General features: G+C 39.1%; 1 protein-coding gene across 1 annotated transcript in view; it reads right to left on the reverse strand.

Annotated features, from left to right (window-relative positions):
* MRPL48 (mitochondrial ribosomal protein L48) overlaps positions 1–22359 on the reverse strand; it is a 40046-nt gene that overhangs the window by 10317 nt on the left and 7370 nt on the right. The window contains exons 4-5 of the mRNA XM_081152922.1: positions 14770–14858; positions 3707–3876 (exon numbers count right to left, since the gene is read on the reverse strand). Coding sequence (XP_081009048.1) covers positions 3707–3876; positions 14770–14858 — 259 coding nt within the window. The remainder of the gene's footprint in view (positions 1–3706; positions 3877–14769; positions 14859–22359) is intronic.

The following is a 22359-nucleotide window of genomic DNA, read 5'->3' on the forward strand; positions in this document are numbered from 1 at the left end:
GATTACAGCCCAAAGTACTAAGTGACATGATAGAGGTGTGTGTCAAGTGCTGAAAGAGCACCAACTCTCTGGGGCATCAGAAATAGATAAAGCACATCTTTAGGCCTAAAACAACTGAAGTACTATCTGCTGTGAGAGCTAAAAGCACGCCTTATTATCCAATCTTCCAAAGAGCACATTTAGCACAGTTATACTCTAAGTTATAAAGGTTCAAAAGTTCAAATTTGACTTAAAGACTTAAAATAAGACCCTATAGAATTAAAAATACTGGAGTCTGGCAGAACTCGGTTAAATCCAGGTAATTTACTAGTTCTGTGACTTTTGGCTATTTTGAGCCTTGGTTTCCTCATCTGTACAATGGGAATCTATCTAATGAGTAAGAAAGTATAATTTTTGCCATATTCATATATTGTGCCATGTATTACCTTTTCACAATGGCAAACCACCCAAAATATAATTTATTAAACATTTTCCTTTAAGTAAGCACAATTTAAAAAAGAAAGTTGAGATATGGAACAACTGGAATTCATGTAGCTGATGTGAAAGAAAATGGTACAGCCAATTTGGAAAACAGTTTGGCAGTTTCATATAAATTTAAACATACACTACACTTAACCCTTTGACCCTGCAATCATAGCCCTAGAGAAGCAAAAACTTAAGTTCTCACAAAAACCTGTACATGTTTACAGTAGCTTTATTCATAATTGCCAAAAACTGTAAGCAACACAAATGTCCTTCAACTGGTGAATGGATAAACAAACACACATCCATTCAATGAAATGATAATCAGCAACAAAAAGGAACAAGCAACTTGACACTGGCAAACATGGATGAATCTCAAATACATTATCAGTGAAAGAAGCCAGACCTCCAAGGAAAAATACTGTATGATTCCACTAATATGACATTCTGGAAAAGGCAAAAACTATAGGGACAGAAAATAGATCAGTATTTTGCCAAGGGCTGGGAGTATGGGGAGGGAATAACTACAAAGGGAGAAGAGAACTTCTTGGGATGATGAAAATATTCTCTATCTTGATTATGATGGTATTTACTCTCTATTGTGTATCTGTCAAAACTCAGAAACTGTTCACTAAAAGGGTGAATTTTTACTGAATGTAAATTATATATCAATAAACCTGACTTTATATTACAACTATAAATGAAAAAACAGTATCAGCTGTCTTAAATAGAAAGTAAAAATAAATACAATGAAAACAAAATAATGTTATAAAATTCTAGCTAGATTCTAGTGCTAGCCAAAGACTCTGAGCCAGAGGTACCCTCTCTGTTATAAAGATTAGAAAGTGTTTGTTTAGAGTGGTGTTAAGAACATACCAGAACCACACTAAGAATTTATCCTTGACATATTAGGTAGAATGAGAATTAAAAAGGGTACCCCACACTTTCTGAAACACTAAGATAAGATGTGTAAAGGGCCTGGCCTAGAGACAGTCAGTAAATGTTAGTTTTCCTCCCCTACACTTTTCCAACAAATCCAAAGAGTAAATGAAAAGCAGAGCAGGCAAAGAATACCTAGATAAATGCGGACAAATACCATCTTAATGGATCAAAGGAATTAAAATAGATAAAATGTCAATTCTCCTCAAATTTATCTACAGATTCAACACAATCTCAACAAAATTCCATCAGGCTCTTTTCTCTAGAAATCAACAAACTAATTATAAAAATTTTTATGAAAAACCTAGAAAAGCCAAAATAATTTTGAAAAAGAACAAAGTTGTAGTTTCAGTAATCAAGCTACAGTAATCAAGATAGTGTGGATTGGTGTAAGCATAGATATATAGATCAATGTAAGGGAATAGAGTACAGAAATAGATCTAAACAAACATGGTTAATTGACTTTCAGAAGGCGCTAAGACAATTCAAGGGAGAAAGAAAATCTTTTTAACAAATGGTGTTTGAACAATTGGATATGTATATTTAAAAAAATAAAGAACTTCAACCCATATCTATATACAAAATATATACCCATATCTATATACACTATATACAAAAATAACTCAAAATGGATCACAGATCTAAAAGTAAAACTTAAAACTACAGAATTTCTAGAAGAAAACATAGGAGAATATCTTTGTGATCTTGGGTTAGGCAAAGATTTCTTAGATATGACACCAAAAGCATGAACAACAAAGGAAAAAACTGATAAACTGAACTTCATCAAACTTAAACTTCTACTGTCCAAAAGACTCAGATAAGACGACAAGAGCCCTGGCCAGTTTTGCTCAGTGGTTAGAGTGTCGTCATCAGACTGAAGTGTCTTGGGTTCGATTTCCGGTCAAGGGCACATACCTGGGTTGCAGGTTCAATCCCCGGCCCTGATTGGGGCTCGTGCGAGAGGCAACCAATCGATGTGTCTCTCTCACATTGATGTTTCTCTCTCTCTCCCTCTCCCTCCCTTACACTCTCGATAAAATATCCTTGGGTGAGGATTAAAAGAAACAAAAAACAAACAAACATGGAGTGGGGATTTAAAATAAAACAAAAAAAAGATGATGATGACAAGATTAGCCTTAGACAGAGAAATATGGGCAAAACACGTACTGAAAAAGAACTGGTATCTAAAAATAGATTGTAAAAAACTTTCATAATTCAGTAATAAAAAAACAAACAACCCAATTTTAAAAATAGACAAAAGATTTGGATATATCATCAAAGAAGATATACAGAAGGTAAATAAGTACATGAAAAGATACTCAATATCATTTATTTATTAGGGAAGTGAAAATTAAAACCACTATGAGATACTACTATGTATGTATTAGAATATCTTTTTAAAAAATCTGACAGCCCAGCCAGGTGTGGCTCAGTGGTTGAGCACTGACCTGGGATCCAGGAGATTGGGGTTCGATTCCCGGTAGAGGCACATGCCTGGGTTGCAGGCTGCAGCCGATCAATGACTCTCTCATCATTGAGGTTTCTGTCTCTCCCCCTCTCCCTTCCTCTCTCTGAAATCAATAAAGATATATTTTTAAAAATAAATAAATAAATTTGACAATACCAAGTGCTGACCAAAATAAGGAGTTACTCGAACTCTCATGTGTTGCTGATGGGAATACAAAATGGTGCAGCCAATTTAGAAAACAATTTGGCGGTTTCTTACAAAGTTAAACATGGATTCATTATACAATCCCAAAATCCCAGTCTTAGGTAGTATCCAAGAGAAAAGAAGACATATGAAGCACAAAGCCTGTATGAGAATGCTTATGGCAGTTTTGTTCATAATAATCAACAAACTGGAAACAATCCAAATATACATCCACTGATTAATGGATAAGCCAATTAAAATCCACCATTTAATGGAATATTGCTCAGTAATAAAATACTTACAAAAACATGGATAAATCTTAAACACATTATGCCAAGTGAAAGAGGCCAGACAGTTACATACTGTATGATTCTACTTACATGATGTTCTAGAGAACTTAAAACAACAGGGACAGAAAATCAATTGGTGGTTGCTGGGGACTTGAAGGGGGAAGGGGGGGAGACTGACTACATCTGGGCACTGGGGAACTTTTGGGGTTAATAAAACTGTTGTATATTTTGATTGTGGCAAAGTATATACCTAAAAAGGGTCAAATTACCACATGTAAATTTTATCTCAAAACCTCATTTAACAATAACAAAGCAGAGCATGCAACCCACACCAAGAATATTTCATGCAAAGACATCCTCATACCTTTCCTCCACTTTAATGGAGAGATGGTTGCAGAGGTTGTGAACATATTGGGCATAACTCTCTGCCAGTGCCATGTCGTATGCAGTCATGTGAATGTTCAAAACCCCATATTCATAATCTGTCCCCAAATTAATGGGTCTCACTTCCACTTTTCCCCTCTTCTTCTTGGGCTGAACAGAAAGCAAAAAGAGAAGATAAATCAAACTATTATAGAAAAAATTCTAATCATCCAATCTGATATTTAAACAAATCAATCTTTCATATAAATTTGCTTACCAATTTTCTCTCAGGCTATCGTACCTACAAAATGAAGTTCTGGAAAGGAATGGGCAGCTTACTTTGCCAGTCTAGGCTGTGACATCAGCCAATGAAAGGAAAGGGAATATTGCTGGCATTACTTGAAGATGTATGAATATAAGTGACTGTCTTCTACAATTAACTTGTCTTGAAACTCACCTGCCATCTCTGGCCCTCAGTGTCCCAATTTTTAAATTGATGGGCTTATGTTTGGTAACAGATTCTTAATCTAGAACCCATAGACGAAATTCAAGGAGTCTGTCAACCCAAAATTTGTAAGCAAAATTTTGCACATGTGCACATTTTTTTGAGAGAATCCTTAGCTTTCATGAGAATCCTAAAGAAATCAATTGCAAGGACACTCAGCATTAGTTTTCTTTTAACCTTCATAGCTTTAACATTCTGCAATTATTTAGACTGTCTTCCTCTTAAGAATTGTGAGGTAGAAAAATTACTTTTTTCCTACTTTTCTCTTTCATTAAAGTGTTGCTTCACTACATATCAACTTGTGCAAGCTGCTGTTAAAAAGTTAAAATGAGGCCTGGGAAAAAAAGATGTTGAACACAACATAGATCAGGATCAAGAAATTTTCTCAACTGGAAATAATCAAACCTAAATACTCATCAAGAGGGGAACTTGTTAAATAAATCATGGAATGTCCATATACTAGTACATTAGGCAGCTGTAAGAAGAAAAAGAACTTCTTTATGTACTGATATGGAAAAGCCTTTAAAATAAATTAGATGATAAAAGCAAATTGTAGAATGTGTTCAGAATATTGTCATACATATAAAAAACAGTTGGATGCCATAAATATAAAAATAGGTATGTGTGTGTGTGTAGTTATATACATATTTTTTTGAATAGTTTATATCCAAAAACTATCTCTAGAGGGATGCACAAAAATACTATATCATTGGCTGCCAGTGAAGGAACTGGGTGGCCGGGGCATAGAGGTGGAAAGGAGACTTTTTAACTGTTTCCCTTTTATATTTTTTGAAACATTTATAATGTGAATCTTTTATCAAATCAAAATTAGAATCTTAAAATCTATGTTTTTAAAAAAATTTAGTAAAAATTTTAGTGCAATATAATACACTGAAAAATGCATAAATATACAGCTCAATGAATTTTCACAAAGTTAAAATACTTGTATAATCAGTATCCTGAACAAGAAATAGACCAGCACCAACATTCAAAAAGTCTCCTGTCCACCCTAGCTGGTCTTGCTCAGTGGTTAGAGCGTCGGCCTGTGGACTGAAGGGTCCCGAGTTCGATTCCAGCCAAGGGCATGCACTTCGGTTGCAGGCTTGATCCCTGGCCCTGGTCGAGGCGAACCAGTCGATGTGTCTCTCTCACATTGATATTTCTCTCTCTCCTCTCTTTCTTTCTCCCCCTTCCACTCTCTCTGAAAAGTACTGGAAAATATATCCTCGGGTGAAGATTAAAAAAAAAAGTCTCCTGCCCCCCCCCAATTGGTAACCACTATTCTAACTTCTAAAAACTATAGGGTTAATTGGCTTGTTTTTTTGAAATTCACAAAAGTGAAACGATACACTATGTTCTCTTAGGCATCTGGCTTTTTTCATTCACTGTTTGTAAAATTCACCATGTATCAGGTAAAACAATAGTTCCTTCCTAGTCTATTGTATGAATATGCTACACTTTATTACCTTTTTACCATTGGTGGAAATTTAGGTTGTTTCCAGTGTAGGGTCATTATGAATAATAGCATTGCTACCAATGTTCTTGTACGTATTTTTCAGTGAACCTATGTATGCATTTTTGTTGGGGATATACCTAGAACCTGAACTAATTAGATTATGCATATGTTCATCTTCAATATTCTCAAACAGTTTTACAAAGTGCTTTCCAATTTAGACTCCCACCAGAGTGAGTGAGGGTTCTAATTGCTCTACCTTCTTGCTAACACTATGAAACTTAGTATAGTTGGGTTTTCTAGTTTGTTTTAGCCATTCCAGTTGGTATGAAGTGGTAATGAATTAGGGTTTTAGCTTGCATGTTCTTTAAGTCTATTGAGGCCGAGGACCTTCCCATATGTTCATTAACCATTTGGATGCTCTCTTTTGTAAACTGTGTATTCAAGTATTTTGCCCATTTTTAGATTGGGCCATTTGTCTTTCTCTTATCAATTTGAAGAGGTTCTTTCTATATTATTGATATGATCCTTTGTTTTGTTTTGTTTTTTTAAATATATCTTTATTGATTTCAGAGAGAGGAAGGGAGAGGGAGCGAGATAGAAGCATCAATGATAAGAGTGTCATCATTGATCGATCAGTTGCTTCCTGCATGCCCCTGCCTGGGGATCAAGCCCACAACCTGGGCATGTGCCCTGATTGGGAATCAAACCGCTATCTCCTGGATCCCAGGTCAATGCTCAACTGCCGAGCCATGCCTGGCTGGGCAAGCCTTTGTTATATACAAGCTGCAAATTATCTTCTCCCTCTCGGTAGCTTTCCCTTTCACTTTTTAATTGTGCGTTTTGAGTAGTTCTTATTTTTAATGTAATTCAACTTATTCATTCTTTTAAGGTTATAGTGATTTTGTGTCCAGTTTAAAATCTGTCTACCTTGAGATCATGAAGATATTTTTCTATGTTATCTTCTAGCAGTTTATTTTAACATTTACATTTAGATCTACAGCTCATTTTTAAGTGATTTTTGTGTATGGTGTGAAACAGGAGTCAACAGCCAATTTTTTCCCACATGATCACCAGTGCAGTTGACCCAGCACCACTACAGTGCCACCTTCATCATATAAGTGCCCACAGACATGTGGGTCTGTTCCTATACTTTTTATTCTGTTCCATTGGGCTGTCTATCCTTGAGCCAAAACCACACTGTCCTAATTATTGTAGATTTATAATAAGTCTTGATGTTTGGTAGAAATCTTGTCTATTTTTTTAAGAAAAAGGGAAAAATATCTACCTGTATCTCTATTTACATGTCTTAAGTCATCCCTATCTAACAGCCAATAGCCTAGCGGCTGCCACAGCAGCATGGTTCCTGGCAGAGAACCTGGAATGGTTCTCTTACATCACTGCTCTCCAGGTCAGGCTAGGAGAGCAGGGACCCAATATGGGGAAGCAGGGGGAGGACTCAGAAACAGTCCTTTCACAAGGCCAGTAATATTGATGACAGGCCTGATCTTACAAGGGTGTTCCAGGAACTCAAGAAAACACTATGTATAGTGGTTAATACAATCTGTGGCACGTAGTTAAGCACTCAAGAAATATTAACTTTTAATACTATTTTCATTCTTACATTCCTCATATCTAGCACAGGGCCTGGCAGAGAAAACATGTAATGAATCACTCTTTTAGAATTTTAGAACAGGACAGCATTTAGAGATGATTTTGTCCTAGTTCTTCATCTTTGCAAGGATAGAATATGAAATCCAGAGAGATTAAATAAGTCCCCCCGGAGTCACAAAGCCAGACAGGACAGATCCTAGGAACTAAAACCCAGACCTCCTGACCCCCAATGCAGGGATTTTTCCACTGCAGCCTCTGTATCCCTGAAGTTCTTAACAGTGGTGTCCACCTCAGGGTCCTAGAGTTTGCAGTGAGTGAGACGCCATCCTCTAGAGACCAGCCATCAAGGAGCAGGAAATTGGCTCTGTCTTCTTCAAAGGCCACCACACCCGAGGCCAAATGCAACAATCCAGACTTTTTATCATGACAGTCAGCACTACAGTCAGATCTGTGAAGGGTACTAAACATCGGAATACAATGGGGAGTGGCTGAAATTTTCCAGCAGAGAGAGGAGGAGCTTTTCTGAAGTCTTTTCTTAACCAGGAAAAATGCCAGGGTTTTTCAAAGGTGTCACTTTAGGAGAACAAAAAAAGAAAGCTGATTCCAGTATCCCTCTTGGCATCTCACTTGCTTCTCCGTGTTGGCCTAGATATGCCTGGAGCCGTCCACACCACCAGGGGCTCGCTGTGTCTCAGTTCTGGGCCAGGGCACAGAATAACCAGCAAGAGCTGACTGCACAGAATACCAGTCACTAAGGCCTATAATTTTTACCTGCACAGTCTTTCTCACATCTTTCCTTTCTTTTCTAATTGCCTGAATTCAGACCTTCACGACTGCCATCGAGAGTTAGTAAAGATATCTGTGCACGGGATATACATGACTAGGGCTGTGTTCTGGGGAGGCCACCTGACTGCACATGAAGGGGAGCCAGGCAGGAAAGGAAGGGAGGCTGGGAGGAAGGTGGCAGAGAAGATGGACTACTGTCCACCTTCAAACTTTGGCACTACTGTGAATGACCTGGTTTCACATTGGGGTGGCCCAGGGTGGCCATTCTTAGATCCCTGTAGGACTGCACTATGATCCCCAAAATGGACCATAGGATAAATTACTAAACCACTTTTGTAAAGAAATGGCCACATTATTGCTCTGTTTTACAGACAGAAAAGAGGATCTCTGAAGGCACATTCTTGCCCAGGGTTACTGGAAACTTTGCTGGGAAAGAACAGATAAAGAAAGGAGTCTTACGAGAATCACAGGCTGCTATGGCTGGAAGGGATCTTAAAGATAATTTAGTCTCTCCTTCCTTCCCTCCCTAATTTTACACAAGGGGGAGGCTGAGATCCAGAAAGGTGAAATGATTGGCTTAAGAGTACAATAGTAAGGAAACAGCAAAGATAACCACTTTATGTCCAGCAGCCCAGGCTCTCTCCTCTAGCTTCTGCGAATAGTATCACTATAGGGGGCATTCTCCAGAGTGGGAAAGTTGGGAAGGAATTTTATCATCCTAATCCTCAAGAGAAAAGGCTGATATGCTTAAAGTATATTCAGCTTCCAGAAATTCTGGTGGTGGCAATTTAAAAATTTACGCTTGGGGTCTTGAATGATTTGGTGATGGTACTCTGAACAGCCCATAATAAGCTGTACGGTGCATGGACATCAAGTAATTATGTTTATAACTCAATGTGCACACTCACGAGATGTACACCAGACAGGAGACCTGGCACCGGCTGGGTGGCAGAAGCAAAGCCTGGCGCTGCACAAAGAGCATTAGGCTCAGATGGAAGCCAAAGAGAGCGACTCAATCCTGTCTGCTGTCACTACTTGACATTGAGTGTCCTCTCGAGGTGTCAGTGTGTTCATCTTAACACCTAAGGTTCTTGTAAAGCTCAAAATAGTGACTTTATATGAAATGGAAATAGCATAGACATTAGATGGATTCTGACCATACACAGTTCAAATATTGGCTCTGGAAATTACTAGCCATTTGGACAAGTCATTTAATTGCTCTGAGTCTTGTATTCCTCAAATGAGGTCTTTAATAACCATAAGATATCTGAGGATCAAATAAAATTTACCATTTGTAAATGAAATAGTGTTTTTAAAAGCCTGGCATATCACAGTTATAGCATCTAGTAAATAGTAGTTGATAAATGGTATCTTTTGAAAAGGTTGAGTAATATACACAGAGAGGACATTATGATTACTTACACTATTAGGTGAGCGAGAAATAAGCCTCTATCTTATTTAAGCCCCTTGATTAAGCAGATCTCTCTATTATGGCAGCCAAGCCACTATTTCAGTTCATATAAGAAGGTACTATATCCATTCATTTCTCTATTCCTAGAGACCAGCAATATTAGATGTTGAACTGAACTGAACTGAATTCTGTACTGTCATTTACTAGACATATGGTCATAGAGAAATCACTTATGTTCATCAATCAGCTTCCCTTTCCACCCTGTCTACCTCACTGGATAGTTGGTGAATCAAAAGGCATGGTTTTCAAATTTGTTGGTTGCAAAAAGCCAAAAATATCATGTTTTTCTTTGTGAAACAACATGAAATACTCATCAACATACTTTCATCATATTCAACAAAAACAATTTCACAAGCATAAAATATGGTTATATTATATAAATGGAGTTCTCTGCATCTCAAAAAATATGAAAACATATCTGAGTTTCTCTGTTAATACTTGTTTTCATCAGGTAAAACTGATGGGAGAAAAACTTGAAATTTAGAAAATTATATCCATTAACCTAATGTCCTGCTAAAATGTGGCAGATTGCATTAGTAAACTTGAGGAGGGGTTCAGCTCTAGGATCACCACTGTTCTGAGGGCGTATGGTGTGAAAGGCATTGAGATAATGGATGTGAAAGCACTTTGGAAATGGAAAGGGATCATTACTATCACCCTATCAAATATGAATCCCTCTAGAGCTCTGACACTGTTGTCATTCAGGAAAATAGGCAAAGTAGAATAAGACTCCAGTGGGCTGCAGACCAGGGTGCTCAATGGCACAGGCTAAGAGTCAGGTCTTCATAAGGAGTCACTCTCTGTGCCTAGAAAAGCCCTGGGAAACTCTTTTATGTTCTTTACAGACCCAGTGTTTCCAGCTACCCCAGGCAACTGGATGCTCCTAGAGGAATGTCTGTTCACTTTACATACTCACTGTAATAATACAGGTGGCACTTAGTAAATGTCTGTTGAGCTGAACTCCATAACGCTTTCACTGACCCTTTCAGGGAGAATTGATTCTCTATCTTTGTTCTCTTGATATTTAGTTCATTCTCCTAGTAAAGCACTTAAAACGTGCATTAGTTACAATTTTGAGTACTATCTTTCCTAGCCCACTGTACACTTTTTTAGAAAGAGACTGTGTCCCATTCACCTGAGAACCATCTGTGTTCAGCACAGTGCCTGGCACATAGTAGATGCTCAATGACGGTTTTTCTTTTCAATGAGTTACAAGAGGTATATGTGGGGGCAAACATGGATGCTAGTTTAAAACTCTTCCTAAACCAGTCCTATAACCCATGCCTAGCCCTATAGTCACTGGACTGGCAAAACCAATCTTTCTGTTTCCAGGAAGCTAGGACTGTCACAGTAAAGTGATTCTGAGCTACTGATTTTTCCAGGAATGATGCCACAGCCTCCTGACAGAGAGAATCTATCTAAGGGTGCTACAACAAAATAAACAGGTGTCAGAAATGTCAGATATCTCCTCTATGGCAACAGTAAAAATAGCATTGAGTTTCCAAGGGAAAAGGTATCTTGAGTCCAAGGGGCCATTCTATAAAAAATAAGTAAATTACCTATGTTACAAAAGATACACCTTACTCTCTTGCCCCAGGGTCTAGAAGATAGAATATATAACAACTACAAATTAACAGCAATTTATGTTGCCTCTGTTTCATCTTCCCACACCTTCTCTTGGCAACTCTCTGATTCTTGGGCTGCTATTACCCCAAGATCGCAGGCAGGGCAACAGCTGAGGGCAAGTACATAAGCAGTCTTGGGAGAAACAACCTAGCACTATAAAAAAAATGAAGGACTACATTATTTTTATTTGTCAAATAAAAATCACTCCAAACACCCTGAAGCCTTTTACATTCAACAGAATAATGCAGGTTCTTTGAAGAATAATGGGATCTACACATTGAGACACAGTACTAGGTCTGGAGATATGCTCTGAAATGTGCTCCCTCACTGCCATGAGTCAAGGTGGGACTTACAGATGAGACAAAAAAGAAAGGTATCATCCCATAAAGGGGAAGGAGCATGTGCAAAGGCACAGAGGCATGAGACAGCATGGGTATATGAGAAATGTGCCTGAAGCATAAAGTGCAAAAAGAAAAATCACTGAGAAGGAAGCTGGGTCCATGCTATGAGAGACCCGGAGTCCCATGGTTTGCTGTCATCCCCCATGTTACCATCCAAGAGGAAGCTTTGTTTTCATCTCCCCTATCACTCATTCCAGAGAAGCAACAAGGACAAGGGCACAGGATGGAGGGATGGGAAAAAACAAGGCCATGAAAAAAAGAAAGAGGTAAAACCAGTATTTCCAAGGAAAACTGAGATGAGGTAGGTGTGCATTTTCCTTCCCAAGATTCAGGGGTCTTAAGACTGAGTGTGGGACCTTTGAAAGGAGGAGTGAAGAGATTATGCCAGCAGAAATGGGACAAGGGCTGGGCGCTTTGTGCATGAGAATTAACTCTCATCTCAGGGATGTGGGGCTCAAAAGCGTAGAAGGCCCAGCCTGAGACCCAGAGATGAAAAAATGGGAATCTGGCTACTTATTGTTTTTTCTAGGTTCTAGGCTTAAGGAGAGAAAGGGGGCTACAAGATGCTTTCTAGCTTTTCCAGTCCAGTTCTCCAGGGGGGTAAAGGAGACAGGAACTTGGGACAGAGCCTCTGCAAGCTGGCAGATAAAGAGCTTTCATTGTGTTGTCCCCTCCAGGAAGCGAGGAGCCTACAGCAACTTCCACCACTATCCAGCACTACTGTGCTAGCCACCCCAGAACAATGAATGACATCAGAGAAAAGCCTATACGGCAAATACAGGGAGCATCGCTCCCTCAAGCAACCAAGGTCATCTGAGCCAGTTGTTTGCAGACAGTGGGTTGTGTTTGCCAGTTCTGATTTATAAAACCTCGGGGCAGCTTCAATAACCACATTTAGGTTCAGCTCAATCAATATTTACTGTCCTCTATTTGATGCCAGGCCCTGTGCTAGACACTGAGGATACAGAAAACATGAAACATGGCCTCTACCCTTGGAGAGCTCACCATCTAGAAGGGGAGGTGGTCACCAAAACAGATGGTTAAAATAGAGCAGTAGGTTCTAGGAAAGAGGAAGCACAGGAACTCTGGAAGCTCATGGCAGGACAAATTACCCAGTGCAGGGAATCCAGGAAGGTTTCTCAGAAGGGGAGATCCATTTTTTCCACCCTCACCCTCCTTCTCACTAAGATTTAAAGGTTGAGGATATATTAGCCAAGTGGAAAAGGGAAGAAGGTCTTCCAAGGAGAGAGAACAGCATGTGAGAGGCCTTGAAACAGCATGGTGATTTGGATGAAAAGGAAGAGGCCCAGTGCAGTTAAAGCATTGTACCCAGGAGATGGGAGAAGAAGCTAGAGAGAAAGATGGGGACAGATGGCATTAAATATGGCATTAAACTTCCTTTTATACTATGCTAAGGAGTGTGTCGGAGCATGGCATATGCAGAAAATTATCTTAAGATGGAAGATCTCAAATCATTAAAAAAAACCAACCATACACAAAACACACACACACCAACAAAACCAATTTCATTTCCAACTAATTTATGTGGGACTTTTAGAAGAGGGAATGTCCTAAAATAAAACAGCTCCAACAACTACTCTAAAGTGTCACAACTCAGAAAGAATGTAAATCACTCCTTCTTCTGAATTTTAATAGCACTTTATTTTATTTATTTATTTATTTTTAGAGGGAGAGAGAGAGAAATATCCATTTGTTGTTCTACTTATTTATGCATTCACTGGTTGGTTCCTGTATGTGCCCTCATGGGGAATCAAACCCACAACCTTGGTGTATTGGGACGATGCTCTAACCAACTGAGCTACCCAGCCAGGGCATTTAATAGCACTTTATATCTTCCTTTTAGCACTTGTCACTTTCTGCTTGGGAGCATAATCATCTGTGTCTTAACTCTAATGGTCTACCAGCTCCTTCTGAGCATGAACCAGATGTTGTTCATTCATTCTATCAAATGTTATTGCAACCCAGTCTGAATAGGCAAGTCACCCCCAAAAGTGCCTAGCACACAGTAGATATTCGATTAATATTTCATAGCATTGTGGAATTACATGATACCAAAGCTGAAAGACTCTTAAAGATATTCTAATCCAGACTTTCTCAACCTTTTTGAAGAGCCTGAAAAAAGCTATGAGCTCTCTTCTCAGAAAAATTCACACACAGAAAACATTTTACACAAAGTGTCAGGGCCCACCATGCCCAGAGGAGTAAGGTTAACTTATCCAAAGTCACAAAGCTAATGAGCCTATAACACAAGTTTCCTGGTTCCCAATTGCGTATTCTTTCCAGTAAAAACAAACAGTTTTAGTTGGGCTGTTTCCTGCTGGGAGGCTGCCTGATACAGGCCTCAGACATGGCAATGGTCCTCTAGTGAAATTCCTTGATATAAGGATGGTGCTCAAGAGAACACAAGTTTAGTGGCTTCTGAGGCCCAAGTACAGTGGTATTGCACTTCTGCCAAGGAGAGAGAGGCAATGGGAGATGTGCATGTCTACGTAGGAACATTATAATAAGCCCAAGAACCAAAAGTGATGTTGTAGACTCCTCAGGTAGAACAGCAAAATCTTAACTGCACTGTTTACAGGAAGTGATAGAATCATGACTCAAAGCCAGACCTAACTTTCAGGCCAGTGTTGTGTTCGCCCCACCAGAAAATCCTCTGCACATGCACAGAAATAGAACTACCCAGAAGCAACCCTGCACTGCAGCTGGAGCCAGAGAAATAGGCTGAATGATCTTATAATGCTTAGAACTAACTCCCAATTATCTGTGATAATGCAATCAAGGAACACATACATATTTTAAATCTGCAAATACTATAAAACTCAGCTAGTTGGCTGAAAATGTCAGTCCACCTCTACTAGCCACCATTCATGCAGCTAAACTGAATATAGCATTTCCATTGTGAGGTCCACACTGAACTAAGTACTAGGAAGATAGTTTTAAAGTATCACAAATAATATAACTAAGTCATTTGTTTTTCACTGTGATAACCTGGCCTAGGGAGGGACGAGACTGGGAAATGGCAGAAACGTCACTCTGGATAGTATCCAAACTAAGTAACTGGAGAGGACTGAGGGACAACCCCCTATTCTTTCTAGCTCCAATTCTAGCCAACGTATGCAGATCTGATCTTTGGGTGTTTGCAAAAGCTGTACCCTTTCCTTTTCTGAAGGATCCCAGCCCCCTTTACCTCTTGTGCCTGAATTAAGTGCTTGTATCTTCCAATGCCATGGGTGGGCTTTGTCTTGTAGTGCCGACTGGTACTCAGCAGAATGCCACCTAAAAGAGAGAAAACAAGACAAACCTGTTTCAAAGCTCCTCCAGGGACAGATCACACATGAGGAGGCAAATTCTCCATTGCAAGACTGGGACTATTTGGAGGTAGTGGGCTTCTTATTGGTTTAAAGAACCAGAGCTATTTATTTTATCTTGGGCTGACTCTCAGTTTACCCTGTTTCTTTCCTTTTGGCCACTGGACTATATCCAATCCCCTCTACCTATCTTTCTTTAAGAAATTCTCTCCTGCTAGAGCCACTGGTGGTATAGGGATAAAATACATTCTCACAGCGTTCTCATTTCCTCTTGTTCCTTAACAGGCAATAATTCTTTTGAAGTTTTCTACTGCAAATTGTACAGAGAAAGTGACAGGTGGCAAATATAACCACGTAAAAGGACAATCATATATTTCCATAAAGTTTTTAAAACCATCTAGTTTTAGACAATCAGTGTGTACTGGGCAAGGATGATGGGAAAACAGGTAATTACCTTATGGTGCACCAAATACTTTAATGGCGATGAGAGCAGGGTAGTGAGCGCCTAGAGGAAGAAACAACTAACTCTGCCTTGGGGGTGGCAGTGGGGAAGGGTGCAGGGGAATGGGTTCAGAAGAGGTAAAAGCTGCATCTGTGGAAGAGGAGTGAGCGTTTACCATGCAAGGAAGACGGAGGTATTTAGGGCAGAGGTTCCCAAAGAGCACTGAACATAACTGAGGTGTGTTCTTGGTCGCTGTCCCAGTTCTGTCTCTCTGAATCTAAGACCTTTGACCCTTTGAGCCTTCAGGTTCCAACTCTGCAACCTGGGACCCCACTCAAGGAGCTGATACCCAAATCCTCTTAATGGGTACACAATGGGACTCAGACCAGAGCCTTGCATATTAATCTTATCCAATAAGATTTCATCATGACCTCAAAATAAGACCTCGAAAAGCACTGACCTCTTCAAAACATGTTCATTCACTTAATAAATATTTATTATTTCCCATCAAGGTAGCCAGTGATAATTATCTTACAGCCACATGAATGGCACACATGAGAGTTGTGCAGTATATAACCAACCCAATATCTATGGCAGGACTACTGGTACCATGCAATGCCCTACAAGCTGCGCCTATAACAATGGACAAAGTCCCTGCAATAAAGACCCATTATCTAGTGGAGAAACTAATACCAGTGCAGGGCGATACGGGCTATACATGGGAGGGGCACTGAGGCTGGACTTGAGGTGCTGGGAAAGGATTCTTAGAGCAGGTAGCTTTTAAGTAAAGACTGAAGGATGACTAAGATAGTGAGAAGAGAACATGGTATGGGGAGGGGAAGAGCCAGAGACTCTCGAGGCAGAACAGGAGGAGGAGGGTGGCAAGAGGTAAGTTTACAGGAAAAGGCAAAGCTTAGGAAGGGCTTAATTATCGAATACTTGGGATGTGCCAGGCACTGTGTTAAGAGTTGGGGATATAAAAGTAGATGAGGCCAACAAAACTCCACTTATGGAGCTGACAGTCTAGAGGGAGTATCATTAATGGAATAGTCACAAAATAAATATAAAACTATAAATTGAGATAAATAATAAAAAGAAAAAGCACAGATTGCTATGGCAATACAATCAGTGGATCTATTTTAGATTGGCGTAAAAGGGAAGTCCTTTTCTGGAAAAATTAAATATGATCTGACACCAGAATTCAAAGGGAAATGGAAATAGTGGTTATCCCCAGGGAGAGGAAATGGCTAGGAGACAGGAGAGGGACATTTACTGTCTATTTTATACTCTCTTATATCTTTTAAAGCTTGTTCCATGTACATGTATTACCTATTCAAAATATAAAACAGCCCGGCCGGGCGTGGCTCAGCGGTTGAGCGTCGACCTGGGATCCAGGTGATCAGGGTTCGATTCCCGGTCAGGGCACATGCCCGGGTTGTGGGCTCGATCAATGACTCTCTCATCATTGATGTTTCTGTCTCTCTCTCCCTTTCCTTTCCTCTCTCTGAAATCAATAAAGATATTTTATATATATATATATATATATATATATATATATATATATATACATATATATATACACACACACACACACACATATATATATATATAAAACAAATTGAGACCTGAAAGGCAAGTAGGAGTTTGAAAGGATAGAGGATGAATGTTCCAGGCAGAGGAAATACCATGTAGGACACAGCTTTGGCACATTCAAGGAGCAGAAAGGCCATCAGTATGGCTGACGCCAAGTGAGGGGCACAGAGAGCATCAGAGACTAGAACAGTGGGTCGGGACACACAATACTGGGCCTTGTTAAGGGTTTGGATTTTGGACTGAACAGCCATAAACAGAGAAATTATATGTCTGATATGTTTTTAAAAGATGACTTTGGTGGTTGTGGGGAGAGGAAGCATGGATGGAAGGGATAGGAGATTCAAGTGGTAGCGTTGGCTAAGTTATTGTTGGTGATCTCAAAGTATCCACATTCCCCCTCTCTATTGCATCCTGTAGAGCAGAGGTGGGGAACCTTTTCTCTGCCAAGGGTCATTTGGATATTTATAACATCATTCATGGGCCATACAAAATTATCAACTTAAAAATTAGCTATGAAAAAAGCTCCTAGATTTATTGAATTTCAAATCTCACATGCGGTTGCCTTGGGAGGGCCAGACCAAATGATTTCACAGACAGTATACAGCCCTTGGGTCAGACGTTCCCCACCCCTGCTCTAGAGCTTACTGATTAATCCTTCTAAAACACAGACCTAATCAAGTTATTCTCTTTCATTAATTCAACCATTTATTCATTGCACACACACAATTTTTTCAAAAAGTACTTACTATGTGTGAAGTGCTATACCAGTCACTACAGGCACACCAATGAGTGAGACGAGGAAGGTCTTTGCCATATTTCAAAATGTTTGATGGTTTTCCACTGCCCAAGGTTAATTAACACTCCTTAAGTAAGCATTAAAGAAACTTGATTTCATAATCTAGTTCCAACTACATCATCTCATTCTCCAACTCCTCCTGGCCTTTAAAACCTTGCTCCTCAGCAACAGATACACTTGCTATTCTGTAGAAACCATGCAGTTTTCATGCCTCTCTGCCACCCTGGGCAATCCTCCCTGCTGGGACTGCATCTCTGTCCAATGAAATCCTATGAGCCTCCAGGGCTAGCTCTAATGTCACAGTCTCTGGGACACTCTTCTGCTGCCCTAAACATACAAAGATCATCAAGAGTTGACTTCATAGCTCTCCCATGCCTCCATTACATAGTAAAACCTTTGGTGTAAATAAAAAGGAAAACTCAGATGCCAGTCACCATCTCTAAGTACACAGAAACTCAATAACCCTCCACTGGTTTCAAAAAGCAGGACCAAAAGTGATCTCTGAAATGGCATATCTCAGGTGAAAGTGCCACAAATGCTTGCCGTGGAATTCCTCATGTATTGGAATTCCTTGGCAAGGAGGCACTTTCCAGTTCAGTTTGGGGCAATTCCTATAATTAGAGCAGCTGGTTAATTAAGAAGCTGATTCAAACTACTGTTAAATTAACCATTTTCCTTCTTAAATGAAAGGTTTTGGTCAAATTACCAGTGGTTAAACTGCTTAATTAGCCAGTTGTTTTAATTATAAAATTTACAAGTTTGAAAGCCTCTGATTTCTAATAAGTTCAACTGACTTCCCCCCCCGCTTTGTATCATTAAGCTGGGTTTCCTGCTGTCACGTTAACATTGCAGCCTCCTGAGAGAAAAGGCAACTCTTTTCACTGGAGAAGACACAAAACCCCAGGGTTTCAAAAGGAGGCTTTGAAAATCTTTCAGTTAGCACAATTATAGGATGTAACCACGACTTGACTTTTCATACATTACACCCATTTAGTATAAATGCCAGAGCCAACTGTTCTTCACTGTCCTTGTTCACTAAACTGGGTACTAAAACAATCAATCCAGGTTAAGAGTAAACAAATTCATGTTAATTATTTCTCCTTGGAATAAAAATTGGAACAAGCATTTTTAGCAGGGCTATGCAGCAGGAAAAGAGGAAAACACTGGGGTAGCACCAGCCAAGAATTAGTTACAAGATATTCTCTCTATTCAACAGACTGCAAGTCCCTCATATACCCTACCCAGTCCCTGGCAAATAGTATGTGCTCAGAAAGTATATATATAGGCAAAAGTAGGTGTACAGTTGTTTGCATGAAAAATAATGCAATAATTAATAAATAATACAAGAATAAACTGTGTTTTGCGTACTCACAACTGTAAACCTACTCTTCTTTTTCCCCAATCCTCACCCTAGGATATGTTCTTTATTGATTCTTTAGAGAGAGAAAGGGAGAGGGAGAGAGAGAAACATTGATGAGAGAGAAACATCAATCCGTTGCCTCTGGTACACACCCCAACCAGGATCAAACCTGCAACTTGCGTATGTGCCCTGACTGGGAATCCAACTGTGACCTTTTGGTGTATAGGATGACACTCCAACCAACCAAGCCACATAGGTGAGGGCTGTAAACCTACTTTGCCCCACCCCATGTATGTATGTATGTATGTATACAGGGTGTCCCCCCAAAATGTATACACATTCATTTCTGTAGATACTTTTAAATTTTGAAAATGAACTGTATGTTAATAAAACACTGATTTTATAATCATTCAAAGTGTATATGTTTTTTTGGACACCCTATATACACACACATATATATATTTAAGGTTCTTGAGATAGTTTACCTAGACAATCTGCAATGATTTTACCCTGGCAGCTACCCATTTTTTTTCTAAAATCTCTTTTCAAACTCTTTTTAGGTTTTCTAATTACATTGAACTATTTTGACTGCAGTGTACCATGTTTCTCTGACTCCACCTTTTTGCTCATGCTATAATGAGAGGACTCTGAGTTCCCTTCACTTAACCTCTTTAGACCTCTTTATAAATATTTACTTCTACCTCTCCATGTATGTTTAAACCAGTAAGAAAAAGACGTTCATTACAATCAGGCCCACGCCTTGGAGAGAGCAGCTGGGATTCTGCCCAGGGCCCACAGAGAGGAAGGTAAGTAAAGGTAGGAATAGGATACTGCTCCCTACTTTTTTTTTTTAACATCATTATAATCAAATTTTGAAATTTCTGACTTTAAAGGTATCTCAAAGAACCCATGAAAAATGCCAGCTTTTCAAGTAGAATTATCTTGGCATGCCTACACTGGTGAGTTACCCTGGGACTTGGGGCGTTCTAGACTCTGGGATTCCCTAACAAATAAAAAATGGGCAATGGAAAACATAAGTGGCCAGTATGAGAATGTATGAAAATATGTTCAAGCAACTAGTAATCAAAGACATGCAAATTACAAACAAAAGGGGTGGCATTTTTTAACTTATAATATTAGCAGATATTTACAAAATAATAGCAATATTGATGAGTGTATAAAACAGATTCTCAAATATAAAAGAAGTATAAAATGGTCAATCTTTATGGAGAGCAATTTGGTAATACACATCAATAACTTTAAAAATGTGCATTTCCTTTGACCCAAACAGTTTGACTTTTAGAAATAAAAGTCTTTCAAAATGAAAAGTGTAATTAAGAGAGAAATACCCACTAAAATAAAACCTTTCCTGGGCCACACATTCCTCTCCAGCTGCTGCCAACTCTCTCTCCTTCCATTCAAAGCCAAACTTTGTAAAAACATCATCCATAATACCTTTCTCTAACTCCTGAACTCCCATTCATTTGTGTCCATTCACAGTTGACTTCCACAACCGATCCATTCCACCTACAAAGCCACTGCTTTCACTAAGGTCACCAGTGACCTTTTTGTTGCTAAAGCCAAAGATACTAAGTTCATATCTTTCATGATGTCTCAGCAGCACACAGTTGAAACTAACGTGGTTGAAGACTTTTTCCTTCTTTAAACACTCTACTTTGGCTGCCATGAAGCTATACTATCCTGGTTTTCTCCCACCATTTTGGCCTCCCATTTCAACCCTGTTCGCCACCTCTTTCACCCTCTATCCAATTTGTTAATGTTGGAGTTCCTCAGGTGCTGATCCTTGGGCCTCTTCTCTACTTGTTCTCCTCAAGTGATCTCATTCATTCCCATGACTTCAATTAAGACTGACACTATGATGACTTCCAAATTTACAGTTTCAGCACAAACCTATATTTGAGCTCAAGATCAATGTATCCAATGGGCTACTTAAAAAATCCTCCTCACAAGCACTCAATTCAACATGTTCAAAATCGGATTCAGAAATCTTCCCCTCCAAATTGTTTCTTTTAAGGAAGTACATTCAAAATAATTATATAGGTATTTATTTATTTATTATAGTAGAAACATGTTCACCATAGATTAAGAGGGAAAAGGAAATGATAAAGCATTATATATCATTGGTTCCCATTACTGCAAGACAATGGGAACCAGAGAGAGAGAGAGAGAGAGAGAGAAATGCCTAGAAAAAGACCTGGTAGGATATACATCAAAACGTTAAACAACAATCTCTGGACGGTAGGATTACAGGCGATTTTTTTTTTTAAATAATGGCCATGCTTTTTTATTATTATTATTTTTTTAAATCCTCATCTGAGGATATTTTTCCATTGCTTTTCAGAGAGAGTGGAAGGGGGAGGGAAGACGGGAAGGGGAGGGAGAGGGGGAGAGACAGATACAGAAACATGGATGTGAGAGAGACACACCGATTGGTTGCCTCCCACATGCCCCCCTACTGGCCAGCTGGGGATCTAGCCTGAAACCGAGGTTCGTGCCCTTGGCCACAATCTAACCTGGAACCCTTCATTGTGCAGGTGGACGCTCCAACCACTGAGCCACACCAGCCAGGGCTATTTTCTTCAGCTTCCTCAGCTGCTTCTTCGTGTGTGTATATATGTGTTTATTTTCCATACTCTCTAAAACGTATGTTTTTCACTTTTATAATCAGGCATTCTTAGTTATTTCTTTTTAAATCTCCTGACAGGATGCAATATGAAGTTCAGAGCATCAGTTATGAAGTCTTCTTCCTAAAACTGTTTAACTTAAATCTAGTCAAGCTTTTAGATCTTTCAGTTTGTTGGAAGGAGACAGAAGAATATGTTATACAACACCATGAGAAAACAATCAGACAACTCAAGAAGGGAGGACATTCTATAAGACAAATGGTCTCGCCTAATAAAAAAGCCACTATGATAGAAAAGTGGTAGAACTATTCTAGATTAAAGGTGACATAACAGTGAAATACAAGGTGTAAATCTTCATTGGCTCTTGGTTATAAACAATACTCACAAAAGACACTTTGGGGACAATTAAGGAAGTGGATACAGTATTAGATGATATTGGGGCATTATTATTAATTTTCTTACATGAGATAATGGTTTTGTGTCTCTTTAACAATGTAGAGAATGTCCTTATTTCTAAAAATGCATGCTGAAGTATTTAAAGGTGAAGTATCATGATGTCTGATAGAGAAAGCAAAATGTTACAACAGTTAAATCTAAGTGGTGGATACATAAGTGTATATTGTATTATTCTTG

This window comes from Miniopterus schreibersii, assembly GCF_964146895.1.
Source record: "Miniopterus schreibersii genome assembly, chromosome: 12".
Classification (NCBI taxonomy): domain Eukaryota; kingdom Metazoa; phylum Chordata; class Mammalia; order Chiroptera; family Miniopteridae; genus Miniopterus; species Miniopterus schreibersii.